Source organism: Poecilia formosa, unplaced genomic scaffold (genome assembly GCF_000485575.1).
Source record: "Poecilia formosa unplaced genomic scaffold, Poecilia_formosa-5.1.2 Scaffold12, whole genome shotgun sequence".
Classification (NCBI taxonomy): domain Eukaryota; kingdom Metazoa; phylum Chordata; class Actinopteri; order Cyprinodontiformes; family Poeciliidae; genus Poecilia; species Poecilia formosa.
The window spans coordinates 1495634-1520708 of record NW_006799951.1 but is presented as its reverse complement, the minus strand read 5'-3'; the positions used below and the strand labels follow the sequence as shown (position 1 = coordinate 1520708).

Genomic DNA, 25075 nt, shown 5'->3' with positions numbered 1-25075 from the left:
CCTCCAGGGAGGACATAAGAACAGCTAACGTCATTGCAGCAGAGGCAGTCACCTGTTTGGTTATCGATCGAGAGTAAGTAGCAAAATTTATCTTGTTTTTGCCCTGTTGGGCACTGAAAAGAAAAGGGAATTAATTGCATCACAAGCTGGTTCCTAAATTCTGCTGCTACTCCCACTAAGGTCAAATCTCTGCATCCCATAACCTTTTGAGATCCACTCTGTACCCCTAACTTTAAAGCCAAAATTATTTAAGATACATCTGAAGAAACTAAACACAGGTGCATCTAAAAAAACTTGAATATCAATGAATAGTCAATTTATTTAATTAGATCATTTAAAAATTGGAAGTCATTAGTTGCTGTGATAAATAAAATTGTGTCAATGTCCTTAAATTTATTGTGTCTACGTCAGAATTTTTTATGTAAAAACATGTACTTTCTTGATTACTTTGAGGTAATAGTGGTAATATTTTACATTATCTGCCAGTAAATGTGTTTGCAAATTAGAATTTTTTTTTCTCTATTTTTGTTTTCCAATACAATTATTTACTCTTTTTTTTAGTAATGTTGATTTATAATACATCTACAGCCAAAAATTGTGAATGTGACTGTGTTTTACTTTGCTTTCCTCAGCGATTTCTGTCGCTCTGTAACTGCAAATAGACCAAAAAGGAAGGACATTTTCTTGTGACATTTCAAAGACTTAAGACAGGAAAGCTGGACAATTGTAGTTATTTTTAGTTTTACTTCTGCTATTAATGGAAATAAGGGTTTCTAGCTCTGTTATTTGGCCTCTTGAAATTGTTGAGAATAGAAAAGCAGAGTCAGTTGGAGTCCTCTTACCCAATACATTCATCTGGCCTCAGAAAAAACAGTAAGGGAGTCATCCAGCACGGGTGATTGCTGCTGCCTGTTACACAGGCAGCTAATGCTTTCACAGCTCACAAAGCCAGACTAATGCCTGTGTCAAACAGCTAGGCCAGTTTTGGTGCAGGATAATTGTTTTTCAATCTTTGTTATTCCGCGTGCTTTTATTCATTTTCCGAGCACCCATGGATTCTTTAAAATGAAAGCAGCTCAGCTTAAGTGGTAAAACAAAGATAACAGCGGTAGCTGTGGGAAAAAGACGCAATAAAAACAAGTGGCAGGGAACCGCTGACCCCCTGGAAGGCAAAACTCGATCAGACAAATACTTAAACAAAAGCTTCTCTTAAAAAAAGTCAGGCAACAGGAGGGCTGGTCTTGAGCATCGTATGAAAACTGCCTTGTTTGGATGGGTTTTTTTTTACTATAATCGTTAATGATCATTTAAAGGAAAATCTGGAAGTACCTTGCTATAAGTGTAAGTGTGTCAGATTTATTTCACATGAATGACACGACATTCATTTTCCGAGTCAAATCCATTGCCGAATTTATTCTCATAGGATGTTAAAAGAACATTGTTGTTTTGTTTCTTTTAGCTACATTTGCATATTTAATCTTTATAACCAAAAAATGTACAAACTAACTACTGGGATTTTAAACCTCGTGAGGATTTATAAATTGCTCAGTGGCTTTCTTATCGTTCAGCAGAGTATATTTTTTATTCTGTAATTTAATCAGTGAAACATTTATGTGCTCTCTACTTTTGGTCTTAAACTTAAACTCGCTCACTCACCATCTGTTGGCTCAGGGGTTTCTTTTTACTTCTGTGGCATACATGAGCCTTGCCTGCTGCGATTTTTTTTTTTTTTTTAGAGGATTGTCTCTAAAAGCAGGCTAATGAATTTTTAATAGTAACTGGCAGTATTTTTTTATGGCTGTCTGGTCATTTTCTCTTCGCAGATCACTTGCAGAGTACAAACTGCACCTTACTGCTCCCTGTAACCAGAAGCTTTTAAAATATCATATGCAGTTTAAGAGAATTTTCTTGAATAATTTATCCTGAATAGGCAGTGATTTCTTATAGCAAAATCTGTGTCAGAAAAAGTTTGCTCAGAGCTACTTTAACATTTATTATTACTGTTCCAGTTCATTCAAGCACTTGATTGGAGGTTTAGAGGATGTTTCTAATAAAGGCCACGAGGACGCCGATGCCAAAGCCAAGTAAGTCAAATTTTGTATGCAAAAATTAATTGAAATACTGATCATATATATAATTTATGTGGCATTCCTGTAAGCTTTTGGCTTTTGTTTGTTTTCACATTTAAGTTTAAGTTAATTACAGCACATCTTGGCTGCCAACACCATGCTATTTTCTAAAGATATGTGCCACAAGTGGACCTGTTTATAATTGTACCTTTAGCCAGTAGCAAGACGAGACTAGAATGTCAAACCACATATAGTGAAGCATTTACTTCTATTTCAGCGGACACTATTGTGCATTTATCTTCATTGTAAAGACAACAAAATAAAAAATAAAATATGCAAGCAGTCATGAAATGGTTTCTAGCTCTACTTAGCAAGAAGCCACTTTGTGTTTAGTGTGTCCTCACTGGTTCTATTGCCTTAATATACTATTTAAGACAAAACTTTGTGAATGTGTGCCGTTCTCATTTTTCAGACTTTGAGAAATCAACTTTTTTTATTATTACTATTATATGCAAGTTTCAGTCCCATCTGGGCTTAAGACAGACTTAATAAAACAGAGCAATTTCAACATGTTTCTGCTTCGAGATTCTTAAGCGCATACATTTATATGAATTAACTCCAATAGGATGTTTTTTTTCTAATTCTACTCTACCTGTGTGGCATTATTCATGCAATTCAATTTTATTTATATAGCGCCAATTCACAAAAAAAGTTTTGTCTTGAGAAAGAAAATATGATTTCAATTCAACTATAGATATTTTCCAACTGATTCTAGTTATCAAACAGTTAATTATTCAAAGTAGCTTAAAGAGTGTCTATCAAAGGAAACACAGGGCATCGCATACAGCCATTGACTTGCAGCTTTTACTCCTCCTGGACGAGAACAGCAGCAGAAAATCGCTTTCTCATTAGTTCACCGCAGTGTTGGAGAAGAGAACTGCAGCAAGTGTGCCAAAACAAACGCTTAGCAAATTTTTCAAACCTCACTTTCCAGCACATCCAACCTGATCATGTGCAATAATTATTATCCCACAAGAAAAATGCTATGGAATGGGACGTGCATTAAATACAGGGACTATTTAATGTGCAATTTTATGTGTACTATTTTGGTGTTTGCATTCTCTGAGTGACATGCTTTTCCATTAGCACTTATGAAGGGAGCTCTTTGTTCAAATTTGTGTTTATGCTTTCTGCTGAGGTTCTGAAAGGCAAATGGAATATTATACAGTGCAGAAAACTAACAGTACAAACCTCCCTATTCACACCTTCCCTACAGAAAAAATGTAGTTCTGGCTACGTCATGCTGTGGGGAGACATTTTTTTCTTCATCAGGGACAGGGAGGAGGGCTAGAGTTAGCCTGTAGCTGAATAAACTAAATGACAATCCTAGAAATGAAAACTCTTAAAGGCTACAACAGACTTGAGATGGGGGACAGAAGTTCACCTGTCACCAGACAAAACTTACGTTTGGGTCTAGACAACTGCTGGGAATGGGAGTCGTCCTTCGAAAGTTGGTAATATCTAGTCAGCCAATAGCAGTAAAAGGCAACAGTTACTGAGTCTAGATAAGGGCAATGAGAAAAGAGAATGGCTGTTAAGCGGGGTCCAGTGGATTAATTGCGGTGCTTAATACTGGCCAGGTACCCCAATGTCTCTGCCAGCCGAAGTGAGAATAACAAAAAACCCATCATGCACATTGCTGACCCCATTCTTTCGGTGCTTCCCTCTTCAGAGGAACACGTTTGATTCTATTCAAATCAACAACATACTATTCTTTGGCATGATTTGGATCATGATTCCTTTTCAGAACTTCACCCTAAAATAGAATCAATTGCTCCCGTGCCTCCCTGAGATCTGTCACATCAAAACGGGTTTTACCCTGATTAAGGCTGCTCTCCCTGCCCCGTGCTGTCTCGTGTCTTGCTGGCGCTCCCTCCCCGGCAGAGAACATTTGTGTCTTTGTGAAGATGCCTGACTCGAGGTCCCACGGTGACTGAAACTGCCTCTAATTGGTCACAGAGAATCGGCGCATTTCGGCAGTACTGTACAGCAACCTGCTGCCTCTGCTCTCTGAGGCTGACAAGTCTTTTCTTCAAAGACTACCTCCCTGCTATGTGCCGCCTGCTGATATTGTTTTTGATTGAACTCATTCTTCTGTTACGGGGAGAAGCTACGTGTTCACAAAATAAAGTAGATTGTTTTTAGCTTTTTACGCTGCTATTTCCACAAGCATAAAACCTGGTTTTATCTGAAGGCAAGGGTGAAACTGTGCATACGTCCCCATCATCTCTGCTGTTGACTGCCTTGTCAATGCAAGAAAAGAGACTGTAACATGTTTTCTACTCAGAAATTAAACCTTTAATTCTGAATTTTCTTAAACTGAAAAACAGCGGGTTGCAGCATCCGGCTGTTGAGCTGCTTTATTTAGAAAGTGATGGGGAAGCTGGTTTAAATAAATAGGAAGCTGGAGGGAAATATATACCGGCCCATCTTGAAGGAAGAACTATTCGAAGCTGCGAAAGGCTTGATAATGGACTTGTTCAGATTAAAACATTTTTATATGTTAGAAATGCCTGATCAACATCCAGCTCTAAATCCATCTGTGACATTCTTTTAGAGCTGTTGCTCTCCATCCAGACTAACTGAGCCTGGGCTGTTTTACATTAAAGAACAGGCAAAAACCTCTTGTATCTACTTCTCTAAGGCTGTTAGAGGAAAATGGCTCTACAAAGTATTGACTGAGGGAATATGTACGCAAGCCACACATCACAGATTTTTACTTTTTTAAAGCATTGTTGTAAAAGATGTGTTTCCTTCTACTTCTCAGTTATTGACTACTTTGTGTTGCTTTATCATGTAAACTCCCCAAAAATATACAGAGGGTTGTTGTTGTTGTAAAACGCACTCAGGTTCAAGTGGTAAAAATACTTTTGCGTTGTGTATATGACAGCATATGACTCAGCCCTGCCTCTGTCAGCTATTCAACCATTAAAGTGCAGTGAACAGTGTATAGTTTTAAGCAAAACTGGCATTTAAGCTTTAAGGTCAAAACTGCTTTCTTCTTGCTCTTTTTCCTGTTAGGCTGGTCCAAAAAGTACNCTTCATCTCAGAAATGAGCCTCACCAGAACGAATATTTAATTCAATTTAACTGAATATGACTTTATCATATTTACTTTACAAAATAGATATAAGCTGCTGTCTTGTACTGCCAACTTTTCAAAGCATCTTAAGGCTCCTCCAGGTTTGTTTAATGAAGAAACAAGAACAAAAAGTGCTTTTTCTATCCCAACTTCCCCTTCATATTGTGTTCATCTGAGCATCATAAACGTATTTTGTAACGGAGCGTCTTGAATAAGATAAGCGCATTCGACCCCACCTATGATAGATAAACATGTCTTGGAAATTCAAATGCTAGAGATGCTGGCCGTCTTTGCAACAAGCTTTTGATCAGAGGGCTCTTCCAAAGGGTCGTCCTTGTAATTGTGAGTTAATGGTCTGTGTTCTCGATCATGAAACTCAATAGCCCCTACTCACCAGCTTTTTTGTCTTTCTGGAGATTTGGTCTTTGATCTATGAGAACAACATATTTACAAGTCAAAGTCTATTCTCCTGCCATGTATATAATTAGCTGAAACTCTCGTGAGGGCTGGCGAGGGGAAACAGTAGAAGATATAATAGATTACACACTTTCTCTTGAGAACGTCTATGTATAACCCTGAACGAACATCGCTGTATGTATTTATGTGCACATCCCAGTAGATGCGTGTTCCAGGAAATGAAATGCATCCACGTTGGTGTGCCGTTTTGAAATAGCTTACAGCTTACGTAATGTTTTCTGTCAGGAAGAAGAGTGAAATTTTGTCTTCACAATATATGTGACAGTACTTCAAACAATCTCTGACCTTAAAACATCCACTGAGTGAATACTGTCTATGTCTGCTGATCTCAGTGACAGATCAATGTGATATCAGGTTAAATTCAGAGACCAACAACAGCGATCTCATTAATTATTGCCATCAGCCAGCGTTAGTGTTGGTATGCTGCCTCTGTCAGCCAAGTTATTATTTTTTTTATTCAAACACTCTTTTATGTCAAAATAACATATTTTGCAGCTTTTGCATTCAAGACCAATCTATCTGCATTTGAAAAATAAAAAAGCTGGAAGTTAGATTTACAGGTTACCAAGCAGTTGCTTCTTTTCTTTTAGCTTTCTAAAGTCTGATCATTTCATTCTGCTTTATGCATATTCGGAATATCATTTTGCAGTTTACCTTGGTGTAATGAAACACAGCAGTCACAGATCTTTTTAGCTGCTGTATTAATATTTTTGTTTCTTCCCAGAACCTGCTAGCAGAGGTACTGCTATTATGCTGTAGCAAAAATATTAGGCGGAATCTGAACGTTTTTTTTGTTGGTTTTTTTTTCTTTTTAGCAGTCGTGTTGCGCATGTACAATTTTGCTAACGTTTCCTAATATGGGTTTTGGTTGCAGCACAAAATGCATTGATCAAAGATGTTAGCACAGCTGTATAGAATTATCTCATTCCTTTCACTCCAACTCTTCCCATCTTATAAATCACATTCCTATCTTTTGCTGTTCATGCTTTATATTTACATTCCTGTTTTATGTCCTTGTATGTAATCCCTGGTTGTTAAACATTTGTATAAAACATACCGAATATTTTTAAAGTCCAGGAGACATTTGCTTACATAGCTGTTGTTTGTAGTACATGCCTCTGCAACATGATAACACATACTGTACAGGAATGTTTACTGTATGACAGTAAAACTGGAATTGTATTAATAAATTTACAGTTCAACTTGGAATGGGACTGTAAATGCTTTTTTTTCTGCTGAAATACAGTTTCGAACAGGGAGTGAGTCATTGATGTTTTCATCTAATGTTGGAATCTAATAAAATACTTTAAATCAACATATGTAGAGTTATTCCTGTATGCCAGAAAACAGGTTTTATTTATGCATTTATGCAGAATGTGATTTTTACAACGGGAGTAATGGTTCAAAAACATGCACCTTTAATTTTAGGTAGGACTCTTCCGTTTCTGCGCACGTCTTCTGAGCGAATGCAGCATGTTTAAAGTTAAACATATGCAGAATGTTAACATGCAAAATTAAGTGTGTAAAGCTACAGTCCACAGTGCAGCTTTAAAATACAGTACAAAACAAGTGACCTCCCAGATGCGACTAAAATTGAAAATTTCTTATGGAGCTACAGTGACAATGAGTAAAGAACGAAGATCTGAAGCAAATATTTGTCAGAACATTGCAGCTCTAATCATTTCTGCAGTCACAATTTTTTTTTTAATTTACAGATTATCTCTATGTAGGCATAATTGTTAGAGATAAAATCCAATAATATTACATAAAAATCTTGTTTTTTTACTGGTTTTATTAATTTTGTTTGCAAAAGTACATATTTTGGAAAACAACCACAGATCTTCTTCAGTCACCTTATCATCATCTTCTTTATTTTTCCCTCACTTATGACCAGAGATACACTTTCCACTCTACAGTCTTTGTGTGTGTGCACTGTTTTCACAACCCTGGTTTCAGGACAGCAGATCACTGTCCAATTATCATGTTCATGTGTGGAAATCCACCCCACAAGCTTCTGTATGGCTCCAAAGGGCATTTCGGATACAGCGCGCAGCTGCTTTAAACGCACTGGGTTCTCCTTGTGCAAGTGTGTTCGTCACCTTCCCAGGGCATTTCAATGAGCGGGTTCAAAGCCATCGAGGTTGACTTAGACTCGGCGTTGTACAAATGAGTCACAGTGACAGATATTGTTTCGGGATTATATTTCATAAAGAACATCGCCAGCATCAGTGCCAGGGCGATCCAGTGTTGTTTTCCTCAGCTGCAGTTGAGCAGCAGGGGACAGGTGTAAAAGATCTCCTGGTAATATGAACCTCTCATGGTCTCCTCAGGATGTTTCATGGCCGCATGAACACAATTTCAAGATAGCCCTGTGTGCTACTTTGTTTTTGTTTTCTGTCATCATGGTTCACTTTCTGAAGACAATTAATTTGCATAGCCAATCGTGGGTGGAACCGTTGCTCATTATGACAAGTAAAAACGTGTGAAGTGTGTGTTTATGTGTGTGTGGGTGGTTGTGCTTGTATGTGAGTGAGTGGTAAATTGAATTTTGTATCAATATGTTGGAATTTAAAAGTGGTGGGTTCTACATGAATAGTGGATACGGTAGATCCTCCATTTATTTCTCCCATTCAGAATTGTAGTTTAAATAATTTAGAAATTGTTAAAAGTGCCCTTTGATTTTACACCAAATAATTTTATGTGAATCAGACACCAATTTGAGCATAGCCTGCCACCTGCAGTGTATAATAACATATCGAACACTGTGCACGTGACAAAGATATGAATATTCTCATTATCTTAAGAAGCAACTGAAACCTGCAGGGACAAGTGATGGGTAACCCTTTATATTTACGTATTTAGTTTTGTTATTTAATAACCCCCATGTCACGTTGCATTGTTCAGATGGATGACAGTTTTATTCATTGTTTGCAGCTGTCCCAGTTTTGCATTTCCAGTCACCCATTTTGTGTTTTTTTTTCACAATTTAAATTGTGTTACAGGTGAGGAAACTGAGTATTATGCTGAGTATTATGCTGAGTATTATGCTAAGATCATGGATGCAGGTCACAACAGCTTATCGGGGGTGAATATACCAGAGTAGGCATTATGCTAGCTGGAGAGCGTGCGTGGTCATCTGTTGAGATATCCTTTACCCCCCCTGTCAAAGGCTGCCAACCTCTCCTCTGCTCTGTTCTTCACTGTCGTCCTCACATTTCAAACTCTGTTCCCCTCACCAGCTGTGACCTTTTTTCAACGGGGTCAGCAGAAAGTCTGAGGCAGTGTTTATGTGTGTTTGGGGGCGAGGGGTGAGGTGTGGGTGGCCGTGCCTGTGAGTGTGTTTGGACTAGGGAAAGCAGAGGCAGTAGAGATGGCATGAAGAGGGATTGTCACCTCTGTTCATTGAAATAGGTCGATCTATCTCTGGGAGTTCACAGCAAACAGAGACAGTGATTGCCAGTTACTGGTAGCACTTCGGCTGAATTGAATTTGCTCCCACACAGTCAGGGCCAACATGTGTTTTAGTTTTGGATTTGCTGGAAATTAAACCATACCAACGACCTTAAGTAAACCTTTTTTTTTTTGTCTTTTTTTTTTTTGGAAAAGATAGGGAATTATCTGCTTATGGGACAATATCTGAATTTCCCCCCTTTTTTTTGCATTTCTACTCTTTATAGCAGAACTGACTGCTCTTCAACTGGACTGATTTTTTTTTTTTTTTTTTGATGAAAGAGTACAGATGTCTTCTGTTGGAAGGCTCCCTTTGGCTCAGTTCTGCTTCTAACTTAGAACATATTGTTGTGGTTCTTCATGCACTGAAAATATTTCAGAGGGAAAGATGGATTCTTGGAATTCGGACTCGGAAGATTCATGTGACTGGGGCGACTCATCTGAAGAGGAAGATGAACTCGGTGTCAAATATGATAAAGAGTAATGCCAGTCCTGCAGGGATGTGGGATGTCTGTTGCAAATGATGCATGCCACGTTAAATTAGGGGGAATATAGTTAAATTAGGCAATGATTGTTAACGGTGTCCGCTGCCGCAGTTCTTAAAAAAGCTTTTTATGACAAAAACAGAGAGATTTAATAATGGCATTGCTGATTTTTATTTGCACGACTGTTTCAAAAGTGCTAATTCTTCTTTCTTTGTTTTATTTCCTCCAGGGAGGACATAAGAACAGCTAACGTCATTGCAGCAGAGGCAGTCACCTGTTTGGTTATCGATCGAGAGTAAGTAGCAAAATTTATCTTGTTTTTGCCCTGTTGGGCACTGAAAAGAAAAGGGAATTAATTGCATCACAAGCTGGTTCCTAAATTCTGCTGCTACTCCCACTAAGGTCAAATCTCTGCATCCCATAACCTTTTGAGATCCACTCTGTACCCCTAACTTTAAAGCCAAAATTATTTAAGATACATCTGAAGAAACTAAACACAGGTGCATCTAAAAAAACTTGAATATCAATGAATAGTCAATTTATTTAATTAGATCATTTAAAAATTGGAAGTCATTAGTTGCTGTGATAAATAAAATTGTGTCAATGTCCTTAAATTTATTGTGTCTACGTCAGAATTTTTTATGTAAAAACATGTACTTTCTTGATTACTTTGAGGTAATAGTGGTAATATTTTACATTATCTGCCAGTAAATGTGTTTGCAAATTAGAATTTTTTTTTCTCTATTTTTGTTTTCCAATACAATTATTTACTCTTTTTTTTAGTAATGTTGATTTATAATACATCTACAGCCAAAAATTGTGAATGTGACTGTGTTTTACTTTGCTTTCCTCAGCGATTTCTGTCGCTCTGTAACTGCAAATAGACCAAAAAGGAAGGACATTTTCTTGTGACATTTCAAAGACTTAAGACAGGAAAGCTGGACAATTGTAGTTATTTTTAGTTTTACTTCTGCTATTAATGGAAATAAGGGTTTCTAGCTCTGTTATTTGGCCTCTTGAAATTGTTGAGAATAGAAAAGCAGAGTCAGTTGGAGTCCTCTTACCCAATACATTCATCTGGCCTCAGAAAAAACAGTAAGGGAGTCATCCAGCACGGGTGATTGCTGCTGCCTGTTACACAGGCAGCTAATGCTTTCACAGCTCACAAAGCCAGACTAATGCCTGTGTCAAACAGCTAGGCCAGTTTTGGTGCAGGATAATTGTTTTTCAATCTTTGTTATTCCGCGTGCTTTTATTCATTTTCCGAGCACCCATGGATTCTTTAAAATGAAAGCAGCTCAGCTTAAGTGGTAAAACAAAGATAACAGCGGTAGCTGTGGGAAAAAGACGCAATAAAAACAAGTGGCAGGGAACCGCTGACCCCCTGGAAGGCAAAACTCGATCAGACAAATACTTAAACAAAAGCTTCTCTTAAAAAAAGTCAGGCAACAGGAGGGCTGGTCTTGAGCATCGTATGAAAACTGCCTTGTTTGGATGGGTTTTTTTTTACTATAATCGTTAATGATCATTTAAAGGAAAATCTGGAAGTACCTTGCTATAAGTGTAAGTGTGTCAGATTTATTTCACATGAATGACACGACATTCATTTTCCGAGTCAAATCCATTGCCGAATTTATTCTCATAGGATGTTAAAAGAACATTGTTGTTTTGTTTCTTTTAGCTACATTTGCATATTTAATCTTTATAACCAAAAAATGTACAAACTAACTACTGGGATTTTAAACCTCGTGAGGATTTATAAATTGCTCAGTGGCTTTCTTATCGTTCAGCAGAGTATATTTTTTATTCTGTAATTTAATCAGTGAAACATTTATGTGCTCTTTACTTTTGGTCTTAAACTTCCCACTCGCTCACTCACCATCTGTTGGCTCAGGGGTTTCTTTTTACTTCTGTGGCATACATGAGCCTTGCCTGCTGCAATTTTATTAATTTTTTTTTATTTTAGAGGATCGTCTCTAAAAGCAGGCTAATGAATTTTTAATAGTAACTGGCAGTATTTTTTTATGGCTGTCTGGTCATTTTCTCTTCGCAGATCACTTGCAGAGTACAAACTGCACCTTACTGCTCCCTGTAACCAGAAGCTTTTAAAATATCATATGCAGTTTAAGAGAATTTTCTTGAATAATTTATCCTGAATAGGCAGTGATTTCTTATAGCAAAATCTGTGTCAGAAAAAGTTTGCTCAGAGCTACTTTAACATTTATTATTACTGTTCCAGTTCATTCAAGCACTTGATTGGAGGTTTAGAGGATGTTTCTAATAAAGGCCACGAGGACGCCGATGCCAAAGCCAAGTAAGTCAAATTTTGTATGCAAAAATTAATTGAAATACTGATCATATATATAATTTATGTGGCATTCCTGTAAGCTTTTGGCTTTTGTTTGTTTTCACATTTAAGTTTAAGTTAATTACAGCACATCTTGGCTGCCAACACCATGCTATTTTCTAAAGATATGTGCCACAAGTGGACCTGTTTATAATTGTACCTTTAGCCAGTAGCAAGACGAGACTAGAATGTCAAACCACATATAGTGAAGCATTTACTTCTATTTCAGCGGACACTATTGTGCATTTATCTTCATTGTAAAGACAACAAAATAAAAAATAAAATATGCAAGCAGTCATGAAATGGTTTCTAGCTCTACTTAGCAAGAAGCCACTTTGTGTTTAGTGTGTCCTCACTGGTTCTATTGCCTTAATATACTATTTAAGACAAAACTTTGTGAATGTGTGCCGTTCTCATTTTTCAGACTTTGAGAAATCAACTTTTTTTATTATTACTATTATATGCAAGTTTCAGTCCCATCTGGGCTTAAGACAGACTTAATAAAACAGAGCAATTTCAACATGTTTCTGCTTCGAGATTCTTAAGCGCATACATTTATATGAATTAACTCCAATAGGATGTTTTTTTTCTAATTCTACTCTACCTGTGTGGCATTATTCATGCAATTCAATTTTATTTATATAGCGCCAATTCACAAAAAAAGTTTTGTCTTGAGAAAGAAAATATGATTTCAATTCAACTATAGATATTTTCCAACTGATTCTAGTTATCAAACAGTTAATTATTCAAAGTAGCTTAAAGAGTGTCTATCAAAGGAAACACAGGGCATCGCATACAGCCATTGACTTGCAGCTTTTACTCCTCCTGGACGAGAACAGCAGCAGAAAATCGCTTTCTCATTAGTTCACCGCAGTGTTGGAGAAGAGAACTGCAGCACGTGTGCCAAAACAAATGCTTCGCAAATTTTTCAAACCTCACTTTCCAGCACATCCAACCTGATCATGTGCAATAATTATTATCCCACAAGAAAAATGCTATGGAATGGGACGTGCATTAAATACAGGGACTATTTAATGTGCAATTTTATGTGTACTATTTTGGTGTTTGCATTCTCTGAGTGACATGCTTTTCCATTAGCACTTATGAAGGGAGCTCTTTGTTCAAATTTGTGTTTATGCTTTCTGCTGAGGTTCTGAAAGGCAAATGGAATATTATACAGTGCAGAAAACTAACAGTACAAACCTCCCTATTCACACCTTCCCTACAGAAAAAATGTAGTTCTGGCTACGTCATGCTGTGGGGAGACATTTTTTTCTTCATCAGGGACAGGGAGGAGGGCTAGAGTTAGCCTGTAGCTGAATAAACTAAATGACAATCCTAGAAATGAAAACTCTTAAAGGCTACAACAGACTTGAGATGGGGGACAGAAGTTCACCTGTCACCAGACAAAACTTACGTTTGGGTCTAGACGACTGCTGGGAATGGGAGTCGTCCTTCGAAAGTTGGTAATATCTAGTCAGCCAATAGCAGTAAAAGGCAACAGTTACTGAGTCTAGATAAGGGCAATGAGAAAAGAGAATGGCTGTTAAGCGGGGTCCAGTGGATTAATTGCGGTGCTTAATACTGGCCAGGTACCCCAATGTCTCTGCCAGCCGAAGTGAGAATAACAAAAAACCCATCATGCACATTGCTGACCCCATTCTTTCAGTCCTTCCCTCTTCAGAGGAACACGTTTGATTCTATTCAAATCAACAACATACTATTCTTTGGCATGATTTGGATCATGATTCCTTTTCAGAACTTCACCCTAAAATAGAATCAATTGCTCCCGTGCCTCCGTGAGATCTGTCACATCAAAGCGGGTTTTACCCTGATTAAGGCTGCTCTCCCTGCCCCGTGCCGTCTCGTGTCTTGCTGGCGCTCCCTCCCCGGCAGAGAACATTTGTGTCTTTGTGAAGATGCCTGACTCGAGGTCCCACGGTGACTGAAACTGCCTCTAATTGGTCACAGAGAATCGGCGCATTTCGGCAGTACTGTACAGCAACCTGCTGCCTCTGCTCTCTGAGGCTGACAAGTCTTTTCTTCAAAGACTACCTCCCTGCTATGTGCCGCCTGCTGATATTGTTTTTGATTGAACTCATTCTTCTGTTACGGGGAGAAGCTACGTGTTCACAAAATAAAGTAGATTGTTTTTAGCTTTTTACGCTGCTATTTCCACAAGCATAAAACCTGGTTTTATCTGAAGGCAAGGGTGAAACTGTGCATACGTCCCCATCATCTCTGCTGTTGACTGCCTTGTCAATGCAAGAAAAGAGACTGTAACATGTTTTCTACTCAGAAATTAAACCTTTAATTCTGAATTTTCTTAAACTGAAAAACAGCGGGTTGCAGCATCCGGCTGTTGAGCTGCTTTATTTAGAAAGTGATGGGGAAGCTGGTTTAAATCAATAGGAAGCTGGATGGAAATATATACCGGCCCATCTTGAAGGAAGAACTATTCGAAGCTGCGAAAGGCTTGATAATGGACTTGTTCAGATTAAAACATTTTTATATGTTAGAAATGCCTGATCAACATCCAGCTCTAAATCCATCTGTGACATTCTTTTAGAGCTGTTGCTCTCCATCCAGACTAACTGAGCCTGGGCTGTTTTACATTAAAGAACAGGCAAAAACCTCTTGTATCTACTTCTCTAAGGCTGTTAGAGGAAAATGGCTCTACAAAGTATTGACTGAGGGAATATGTACGCAAGCCACACATCACAGATTTTTACTTTTTTAAAGCATTGTTGTAAAAGATGTGTTTCCTTCTACTTCTCAGTTATTGACTACTTTGTGTTGCTTTATCATGTAAACTCCCCAAAAATATACAGAGGGTTGTTGATGTTGTAAAACGCACTCAGGTTCAAGTGGTAAAAATACTTTTGCGTTGTGTATATGACAGCATATGACTCAGCCCTGCCTCTGTCAGCTATTCAACCATTAAAGTTCAGTGAACAGTGTATCGTTTTAAGCAAAACTGGCATTTAAGCTTTAAGGTCAGAACTGCTTTCTTCTTGCTCTTTTTCCTGTTAGGCTGGTCCAAAAAGTACAAGAACAAAATAAATAAGGATAATAGTGGCACACACACACACACATTACACATCAAAATCCTCTCACCAACTCACCATGGGGATTACGTCATCTTTATGACCTCATCCGTTCAGTAATACAGATTATCGCCCACTAGGGTCCCACTTGACCTGTAATGAAACCCCAGTACAAAGGGTTTCAGTAATGGACTTTCCAGGTAACATTAATAAGTAACATGTTTTTGTTTCATGTAATGGACCTTTAAACTGTGACAGTAACCAGGATTGCTTGACAGGTCTTGATCCCACTGAGCTTTGTTTGTCTTTAATTTTATTTTTGGTTGTGGTGCTGTTCTAGCCCCACGGGGTTTGCTCACAAATGCAATTTCTGAAATTTGGCAGTACTGTATGTTTATTTAAGAGATATGTTGTCTTGGTTTTACACAACAAACGGTTCCTGTGTGATCGCATCTCCTTTTATGGAAAGCCTTTTAAGAATTTAATATATATGCAGAGTGGGAGACTAATGATTAATGAATAGTCTATTAATTTGGAAACAATGGAAATTAACTACACTTCACTCAAAAAGGCTACAATGGACAAATTTTGTTAAGAAGTGATTATGTTTAGTTATTTTAATGGATGAGCTTTGAGTTGCTTTTTTTGTGTGTTTCTTCAGGCTCTTGATCTGTGAATTCATAAGTAGAAGTGCTGCTATCTGCTGGACAAATAATGCTATTACCAGTAAACGCTTTGGATTTTCAAAAACCACACAGCTGGACAAGGGCCCTCGGTATATTTCCAGATAACCCAGTAGGCTTGTCACAGTGACATAAGGTGGATCTAATGCACTGACCTAGATGGACGTGCTACGACGGCACAAATTCATACAAGAAAACTATGCATTTTTTCCTTCCACTTAGCAGTTATGCTTTGTGTATTGCTCTCATAAAATCCTAATAAAATACAACAATTTTTGGGATATTACATAGTAAAACTTTTTTTAAAATTCAATGATATGAGTACTTTTTCAAAGGGCTGTAATTTAGTCCGTTATTTTCTTATCTTATAGATTAATCTTTTTTTTTTGGCTTGCAGTGTTATCTGGGACACCCTAGATGAGGGGAGCAGGGGGTAGAAGGCTCACATGGGAATGTCACACGATAGTAATAGTGCATACATAGACACAAATACAACGTGAGTCTCCTGGTAACCTGGTATGTTTTCTGAGAAACACCATGCTTAACTACCTGCCAACACGTGCTGCTACCGCAATGTACATTTGAAGTATCTGCTTTCAATAAAGTCACTCTTAAGTAAATGGTATTACTAATCTCTACAGCTCCTCAAACAAACCTGTCTGAGCAATCCAATCAAATCTTCCTAGTGGGTATTTTTTAATCCTCATCAATCGCACAACTGTCAGGCTGTTTTTATGGTAAAAAAACAAAACAACAAAAATAAAAATAATAAAACCCTGACACTGAGGTGATAGTCTGCTCTGAGTGACCCAGGAGGCCAGTCCTATGCTCACTGATCCAGAAACTGAGCTGATGAAACTCTGTCTGGATCAAGCCATAGCCTGAGAATACAGGGAGCGTTTGGGGGATAAGGCTCGGACACGTGGAAACAATCTCTGCTGCCAGCGCGTTCAGGTCATCAGTGGCATATTGTGATGTTCAGTGGCGGAGCCAAAGCATGTCTCCAGTGCTAAATGAGAAACGGGAGGCTTGTGCGACACATATTCCAGTTTGTTCTTTCCTGTAGAGAATGGGGACGGGCTGGGGACACTTAGTCTGTGTTCAAGCGGAGGTCGAAGCAATTTGCCAGAGGACTAAGCTCAAACACATCCTGTTCATGTGTTAGTATTTATCCACTCCACATCCTCAATAACATCCTTGATAGATTACTGTGATTCTAATCCTCTAAGATTTGCAAACAAATTAGCTCAGGGAGAAACGGATATTTTTTTTTCCTCAGGTTGTTGATAGTGGATTATATGTTCTTTCATCCTTCAACTTGTCTCTAATCCTTCTCCAATGTTTTCTTTCCTCCCCTTTTCTCTGCCGCAACAGGTACGAAGCAGAAAATGCATTTTTCTTCAATCTCAATCTGGCCGACTTCAACATCATAGACACCCTCGGGGTCGGGGGCTTCGGACGTGTTGAGCTGGTATGGAATAGCGTGTTGTAGTGTGAACACAAAGGACGGACATCCATGCTAACACCAAGAATTGACCGTTTCTCAATTCTTTTGGCCACAGGTTCAGCTAAAGAGTGATGAGAACAAGACTTTTGCCATGAAGATCTTGAAGAAACGACACATTGTTGACACAAGACAGCAGGAGCACATTCGGTCTGAGAAGCTCATTATGCAAGAGGCTCACTCTGACTTTATTGTCAGGTATAACATGAGCAACCTTTTTAAGGCGATGCAGTTTATTTAAACAAAAATGCAGAAGTTTGATTTGCCATTGTTTACTTGGAGCTGGAAATGTATTTGTTTGAGTACAAAACTCCGTGGACCCCACTCGGCATGATGCTGCTACACATGTTCAGGTTTAGCAGTGCCTAGTTTAACCATTGTTGACTCCTCATAAAAGTGAGGGAGGGATTGTAAAGTTGCTTCAGTAGAGCTGATGATTCAGTACCCACTTCTTCTTTATACAATTTGACATCTTTAGTGTGTTTTAGTGGCACTGGAAAATGCAATATCTTGGGTAAATAAACAGCATTTCCTTCTTACAAATATTCTGTAGTAGCTAAGGACTTTTTTGGGCGTGTGCAAACTTTCTGTACTCTTCAACTCTAACATTCACATACTGCAGATAGGCGCCACTGCCACTCAGTTGACACAAGGGATACTACAGTGTTGCAGCAATGCCATTTTAATTGCAGTACTTATGCTTTGCAGATGTCTGTGATGATGAATCACTCACTCTGAAACGCTTTCTGATAAATTGAGCTAATAATCATTTGACCATTTGAGGGCCATCATGGATTATGTATGGAGTGTATTTTCACTTCAGAACATCCATAAAAAACTGTAATTTAAATTAACGTATGAAAATATGTCATTCTAGCGCAGTAGAACTGGATTGCTAATTGTAAATGGGATATTTCTGAATATTGTAGATATCGACTGTTGTATTATATTTTCCAGACTGTATAGAACATTCAAAGACAGCAAATACCTCTACATGTTGATGGAAGCATGTTTAGGCGGGGAACTGTGGACCATACTTCGGGACCGGTGAGAACCTTTTCACACCCCATCCAAGTAGTTTAGCTGGATCATACATGAACGCAGAATCGGTGACAAAGTGCAATGTTTAGAAACCCTTAGTTGTTGTTTTTTTTTTTTTTTAATTCTGCAACAGGGATTTTGTTTGCAAACCTTTTCTCGTTGGTGTCTGAGGAAAAACGGCATTGTCACTCATGTCGATCACCATTTAGCTTTGCTGTCCTGCTGTTTTCTTAGGGGTTCCTTTGAGGACTCAACCACCAGGTTTTACACAGCTTGTGTAGTGGAAGCTTTTGCTTATCTGCATTCCAAAGGAATCATCTACAGAGACCTGAAACCAGAGAATCTTATATTGGACCACAGGGGTTATGCCAAACTGGTAAGAAATCAATATTTAATATCTGCCAACATTTGTCTTTTTTTAAGACAGGTATGTTATATAATCTGGAGAAATATCAAGTTTTTCCAAATAAATATTGAAGGAAATGTGGACCTTCTCTTAAAGTGGAAAATGACCACAAAATTGAATAAGATGAAATGTGGATTTAATACATTTGTAAAATTTCCACCAGATTACTCTAATAAATATCTTCAAAAGATACTAATATTATACACAAAATGCCCCATGTTGTTTTGTTTTAATGCTGTGAAAAGTAGCAGTGATACTGCTTTGGAATACCTGGCAATAAATATTATTTACTCTGATTAATTCTAGTTTCTGATAACTTTTTCATCTTCTCTTTAGGTGGACTTTGGCTTTGCCAAAAAAATTGGCTTCGGGAAGAAAACCTGGACCTTCTGCGGGACACCGGAGTACGTAGCACCGGAGATTATCCTGAACAAAGGCCATGACATTTCAGCCGACTATTGGTCTCTTGGAATCCTGATGTTTGAGCTCTTGACTGGCAGGTACATACAAGCCTGGTCATGTTTGTCTGTTTTGTTCATGCAGATATTTCTGCAGATTTTGTGAAGCTTTGTCCTGCTTAATGCCAATTTTAACTGACTTTGACATCTCTTTAAAAACTCTAGTTAACAAAAAATATGAACTATTACTTATTTATAATAGGAGTAGAGGCAATGACATGCCAAGTATGCAAGATGTAAATGCCTAGTTTATGCTATGTTCATTAATTAAAAATAAAATTGAACTTTTGGTTTTTTGGCTTGCTAATTATTGGTGAGAGCAAACTAAAAATCTGCTCATTCCAATCATCAGACGATTTTACATACTGTTCCCTGGGGTAATATACAGCAATGAAGTTGAATATTATTGGATATTAATTTATTTCACTAACAAAAATAAATAAAAAGTAAAAATTGAACACAGAGATTTTTTATGGGCCATTATTTCTGTTAGTTGTTAGGAGTTTACACTTACAGCTAATGAAAACAAATTTAAAATTAAACTATTACATCAGACCAATAAAGAAACCAATTTTGAAAATAGAAGTATGGGAAAATGAACTGTATGCTGGATATCTGCTTAAAGATTGTGATTTGATACCTTTAATCTGATGAGCCTATGCAAAGTTATGTTGGAAACTATTCATGTAAACACAAAAATGTAAATTTGGAGTAAAAAAAAACAACTGCTTTTTTTGATATACTTCTTACGCAAAACTAATGCTGGCCTCTGTTATATAGTCCACCTTTCTCCGGCCCTGATCCAATGAAAACCTACAACATTATCCTGAGAGGCATCGATATGATTGAATTTCCAAAGAAAATCACCAAAAACGCTGCCAATCTAATCAAAAAGCTATGCAGGTAAGAGTTTGTGCCTCAAATGGTTTTTATTTGCCCTCGTTTGATTTTTTAGTTTAAATGCTTAGTCTTTACCTGTTTTCACTTTAGGGATAATCCTTGTGAAAGACTTGGAAACTTGAAAAACGGTGTCAAAGACATCCAAAAGCACAAGTGAGCAAACTTTCATAACGGACTTCCTTTTGCAGTTTCTGTCGTTCTCCTTTCTGATAGCTTCTTGCTGATTTTCTTCCAGATGGTTTGAGGGCTTTAATTGGGAAGGTTTGAAAAAGGGGACATTGACGCCTCCTATTATCCCTAATGTGAGTGCACACTGCTGACATTAATTCTCATTAAAGCATTTTCCTCAGTCCCTCGCTTGTCGTCTCACGCAGCCTCGTATAATCAAGATCTGCTGAATGTGTTGTTGCTTTTATGTGAAATGCTTTTTGTTCTTCTGTCCCGATAAGGTCACATCAGCAGTCGACACAAGTAACTTCGACAGCTTCCCTGAGGACAACGAGGACCCGCCTCCCGACGACACCTCTGGCTGGGACGTCGACTTTTGAAGTTCACCTCTCTCCACTTAAAACCAAAAGAAACTCTTCTTTTGTAGGCTTTTAATGGCTTGGAAGCCAACTCGGACGACATAGTTGTTTGTAGAAAAAGAAACTGCATTAAAAATGAAAGAGAAGATATGGAAATGGAGATGGATGGCAAACCCTCTAGGTCACCGATATGCCTTTATTTCACTGTGGCTCTGGATAAAGCATTTATATTGGGACTGCTGTAGCACTTCGTCAGTGTTGTCTTATACTCAAGTTTATAGGTAAAGGAAGCACAGGGATACTCAGACATTTACACACACATACAAGTTAGGCTGATACTGGAGCCAGGTTTTCCCCTGCAACAGGGGAAGGTGTTTATTGGATGTATGAATGTGTGGTAACTTAACTAGGTTTGAATTCTGCGGTTAACAGGAGGGCGAAAACAGCCAAAAGTTGCTCAGAAACAGAGAAATGTTTGTCAATTTTATTTACAAAGTCTGTCTCTGCAGATCTGTTCACTGGACTTCGGGATGTTGCTGCAGCTGCTGCCTGGTTTGTGACTCGCAGCTACTCGCAACAATCTATGATACTTTCCACAGATGTACACACTATGGTTTCCAGTTATCAAGTGCTCAAGACTAACCTGAATGTCAACTATTCTCTCCCTATTTAGCATACCTACATAACATTAAGCTATGTGTGGCACATAGTGTTTGAATATACCAGTTACATTGTCATACATGGACATAAACAAAACGCTTGGTACACTTCCTATGAGTTTTATCTACCTTGAAAAGCACAAACGCTGTGCATTCAGTGGAAAGAGTCACGACTCTTTAAGTGCCCTGCTTAAAGCTTAATGAATCAAACACATCTGCACATATGACAGCTCGGCTAGCATCTCCATGAAGCAGTGTGTCATTATGCACTTAAGACCATTAACTGAACGGTTATAAGTCTGTTTTAAACCTTAGTATGAGTCAAATTCTTTGTCGTCGTTTTATTGTGTTTCACGGTTACATTCTGCTTTTTGTTTTTAAATCCATTGAAATCCTTACCGCCGCTCTCCGAACCCCGATGTTCCCCGTTTGCTCTTGTACAGCTCTGAAATAACTGTGAACCTGGTTTCAGTGTCTTTGGTGCTGTTGGTGAATTATGATCAGCAATGTTGAGATGACAGTACTGTTTATGGTTTTGTACTGTGATTCTTTCTCCCTCTTTTTTTTTTTCGTGCCAGATTACTTTGTGATGTAATTGATGTCATGCTTTAGAGAAATGGAGACGTGTGTAAGTTTTCAAACTTGAGTGAAGATCTTGACACCATGTTGCATTGTGCTAAATGTAATTTTAACTAAAATGAGTCAAATTTGACAATCTCTCCTTACCCAGATTCAACCATCTCGCCAAACTAAATTTGACCAAACTTTCTCTTTCAGCCAGCTTCATAATGCCTTTAAGGACAATTCAACAGTAGAGAACCAGATACGTTTGTCAGCACTCCTGACAAAGATGTGTAAATGCCTTAAAATAAATTATTCTTTAATTAAAGTTTTCAAAAAATTACAAAAGAATAAACTTTTAATTTGACTTCATTTAGTCAGTATAAAAAAACATTAAGAGTTAGTTGTTTTTAGTACAACTGTTTGCACTCCAGCTACTATTTCATTATACAAACCGCTTCATCCATTGAGACAATAGTTGGACTTCTCTAATAACATTTCCCAAGGCTACAGTTTCCCCTTTGCACAATATATCTTGATTGTTTAGAGTTCTGGATCCTCTCCTATGCCTTCTTCTCTTCAGCTCATCCCAAATTTTTTCTATAAAGTTCAGGTTTGGAGGTTGCGTTAGCAATGGAAGATGGTACATTTTGTCTGGGAATTATCTCGGTTGTAGTTGCCACGTGCTCTGGCTCCTAAAATATACTAAGAAAATCTGTTTCAGTTTTCCTGCAGAGTCCACCAGATGTTTATTTAAGATATTATGGAATTTCAATGAGTTGGTAATGCCATGCTCTCTAAAAATCAAACAGGTCCACAGCTTAACATACCTGCCACCATACTTTACGGTGGGTCTGACGTGTTTTTCTTCATATTCATTTCTTGTTTCACACTAAAACCATTCAAAATGTTTGTTCATGTAATACTGAATCTCGATGTCCAAGAAAATATTACCCAAGGTCCCAAATATGGGGCTCTTTGTAGCAATTCACTAACAGGAGAACTTGACTTTTTTCACCTGCCTGTTTACTATTTATTGTGGTAATATAGACCAGGGACACTCACATTCTCTACTTGGTTTGTGTACTATATTTTTTTCATATAAAAAGTTACGGTTTATGAATTAGAAGGTTGTATATCTCACAATCAACTTTAAAAAATACAAGTATGAGTTGTTTTTTTTTTTTAAGTTATAGTTATCTTTTCTTTTAAAAGACGTTTAGTATTACCAACATCTGTGCCTCCTGTAATTTTTTTCAAAAGCAAGTACTTCCTAACATGGACTTCCCACCGATGAAATTAAAAGTTGAATTTTTTTTGTAATTTTCATATTGTAAAATTATGTTACTGTAAAAGCAAATACGTATATATTATGGCTTTTTACACATCTTTTTCAAACATGTGAACAAACCTATTCATATTTGTTTTGGAAACACTCATTTCATTAAGACTCAGCAGTCACAATCCCCCATTGGTCACCCAACAAGTTTCACCTCTCTACACTAAGAAAACAACTGAATTTAAAGTCAAACAGATTGTAAGTGCCTTACGTCAATGGCATATAGAATAAACATCACATGACCTTTGCAATGCTGCATGAACACATATACACCTCAGAAACATACGTCCTCTTAGACTGCTATGTTTCACCCTTTGTTATAAAAAAAAACAACACTTAGTACCCAAGGAGAGAATACAATTGTTTTAAGGCTTACAGTTGATAAATGAAATACATTTCCTGTTTATGATATTTAATTTATTTTATGAAGACACTAATTAAAAAAAAATACCTGACTTGGCTGCAATGACATGCTTTTCTCTTCTTATCTTCTGTGATCTTCTGTGATCTGAAGAAATCAACCACTTATGGCCTGATATGAAACACCAGTGAGCATTAATCGTAATCCAGAAGATCCACCCATCACCTGTTACAGCCATGAAATCTTAACAATCGGAGAGGGCAAGAATGATTTGCAGTTTTCAATGAATAACACACAATTTCAACCTGTAGTTTGTTGTTTATTAGAACTGAAATATCTGTCTTTCCTAATAAAAAGTCAAGGTCATTTAAATCATTATTTCTTGGGTGATGAAAAAAGAGTGGGAATGTGTATATAAAGATTTTATGTATGCTTTTGTTTATGTTTATCACAAAGCCTTATGTGTCTCACCTCTCTCCAATCCCGAGGAGTTTTATTTTTGTTCTCAAATGCCTTCTATCAGCCCTGTGTTATTTTTTGCTGTTGTTTACTTTTGCAGAGTGCCACGTGTCAGATTTTTTAAAAAAATATATATATAGAGAGTGTAAAAAACAACCACAAAAAAAACAATGCTTTTGAGTCATGCTTGTCTATTGTAGTTTTTGTCTTAACTGATTAGGGATAAGAACAAGACAGAAGTGGATACAAGTGCTTAATATCATCATGAAACCTTTTAGTTGGTGGGGTTTAATTCAAAGCCAACATTTTGTTCTTAAAGTTGATACCTTAGAAGCAGGAAAAATTAACAGGGGACAAGGGAGATTGAAAGAACACATTAACACTTTGTGGTGTATGGGACTTCATAGTTACAGATCCCTCCTCACAACTTAAATTTACCGTGATCATTTATTTTTATTTCCTTGATGCAGTGTTGTGCTTTTCTGCTTTTTAGAATAAATTCATTCCAAGACATGTGGTCATTTGTTTAAAACATATGGTACTATATAAAAACATTCTGGCTGAGTGGATGATTGAAAAGAGTAAACAAAACTATCAGTCAGGTGATCATAATGTCATGCCTAGTCTTGCTTTGTAGTTTGCCGAAGCTGCCACATGAGGGAGCGGCTGGCCAGAAAAAAAAAAAAATCCTTTAGGTAAAGAGCCAGGGTCTTCTGCGAACTGTAATAATCAGTCCTGGAGTTAATGACATGCAGTTTAGAGGTAAGTGGAAATGATTCAGCTCGATGTTTTTCGCACAACAGAAATCCGTTTAGAGGTGGGGGGCGAGAGGTGGGTCAGGGAATTGGCTTCGGTCATAACAACAGGGTGACACTTATAGGAGATCAAAGGGGATCTACTGCATCAAAGGACCTCCATCTTACCTGCTCTGACATTTAGTAAGGTGGAGATAAAAGCGCCACTTCAAAAGATATGCACCAATTCAGACGCGCAAAGTACTGCGTGTTTGTCAGATGTCCAAGGACGACCATGCGTGCTCACACAAACGCATGCACGCACAGGCAGTCCGATTGGTTCGCTCACACACATTTTTATCAAGAGCACATCTATCTATCTATCTATCTATCTATCTATCTATCTATCTATCTATCTATCTATCTA

General features: G+C 37.7%; 1 protein-coding gene across 1 annotated transcript in view; it reads left to right on the top strand.

Annotated features, from left to right (window-relative positions):
• Positions 1-25075, top strand: part of prkg1b (protein kinase cGMP-dependent 1b) — a 109259-nt gene that overhangs the window by 75754 nt on the left and 8430 nt on the right. The window contains exons 8-18 of the mRNA XM_007545294.2: positions 8-73; positions 2010-2084; positions 17074-17170; positions 17262-17401; positions 18161-18250; positions 18479-18620; positions 18987-19150; positions 19889-20011; positions 20099-20161; positions 20244-20310; positions 20458-24057. Coding sequence (XP_007545356.1) covers positions 8-73; positions 2010-2084; positions 17074-17170; positions 17262-17401; positions 18161-18250; positions 18479-18620; positions 18987-19150; positions 19889-20011; positions 20099-20161; positions 20244-20310; positions 20458-20556 — 1126 coding nt within the window. The 3' untranslated portion in view covers positions 20557-24057. The remainder of the gene's footprint in view (positions 1-7; positions 74-2009; positions 2085-17073; positions 17171-17261; positions 17402-18160; positions 18251-18478; positions 18621-18986; positions 19151-19888; positions 20012-20098; positions 20162-20243; positions 20311-20457; positions 24058-25075) is intronic.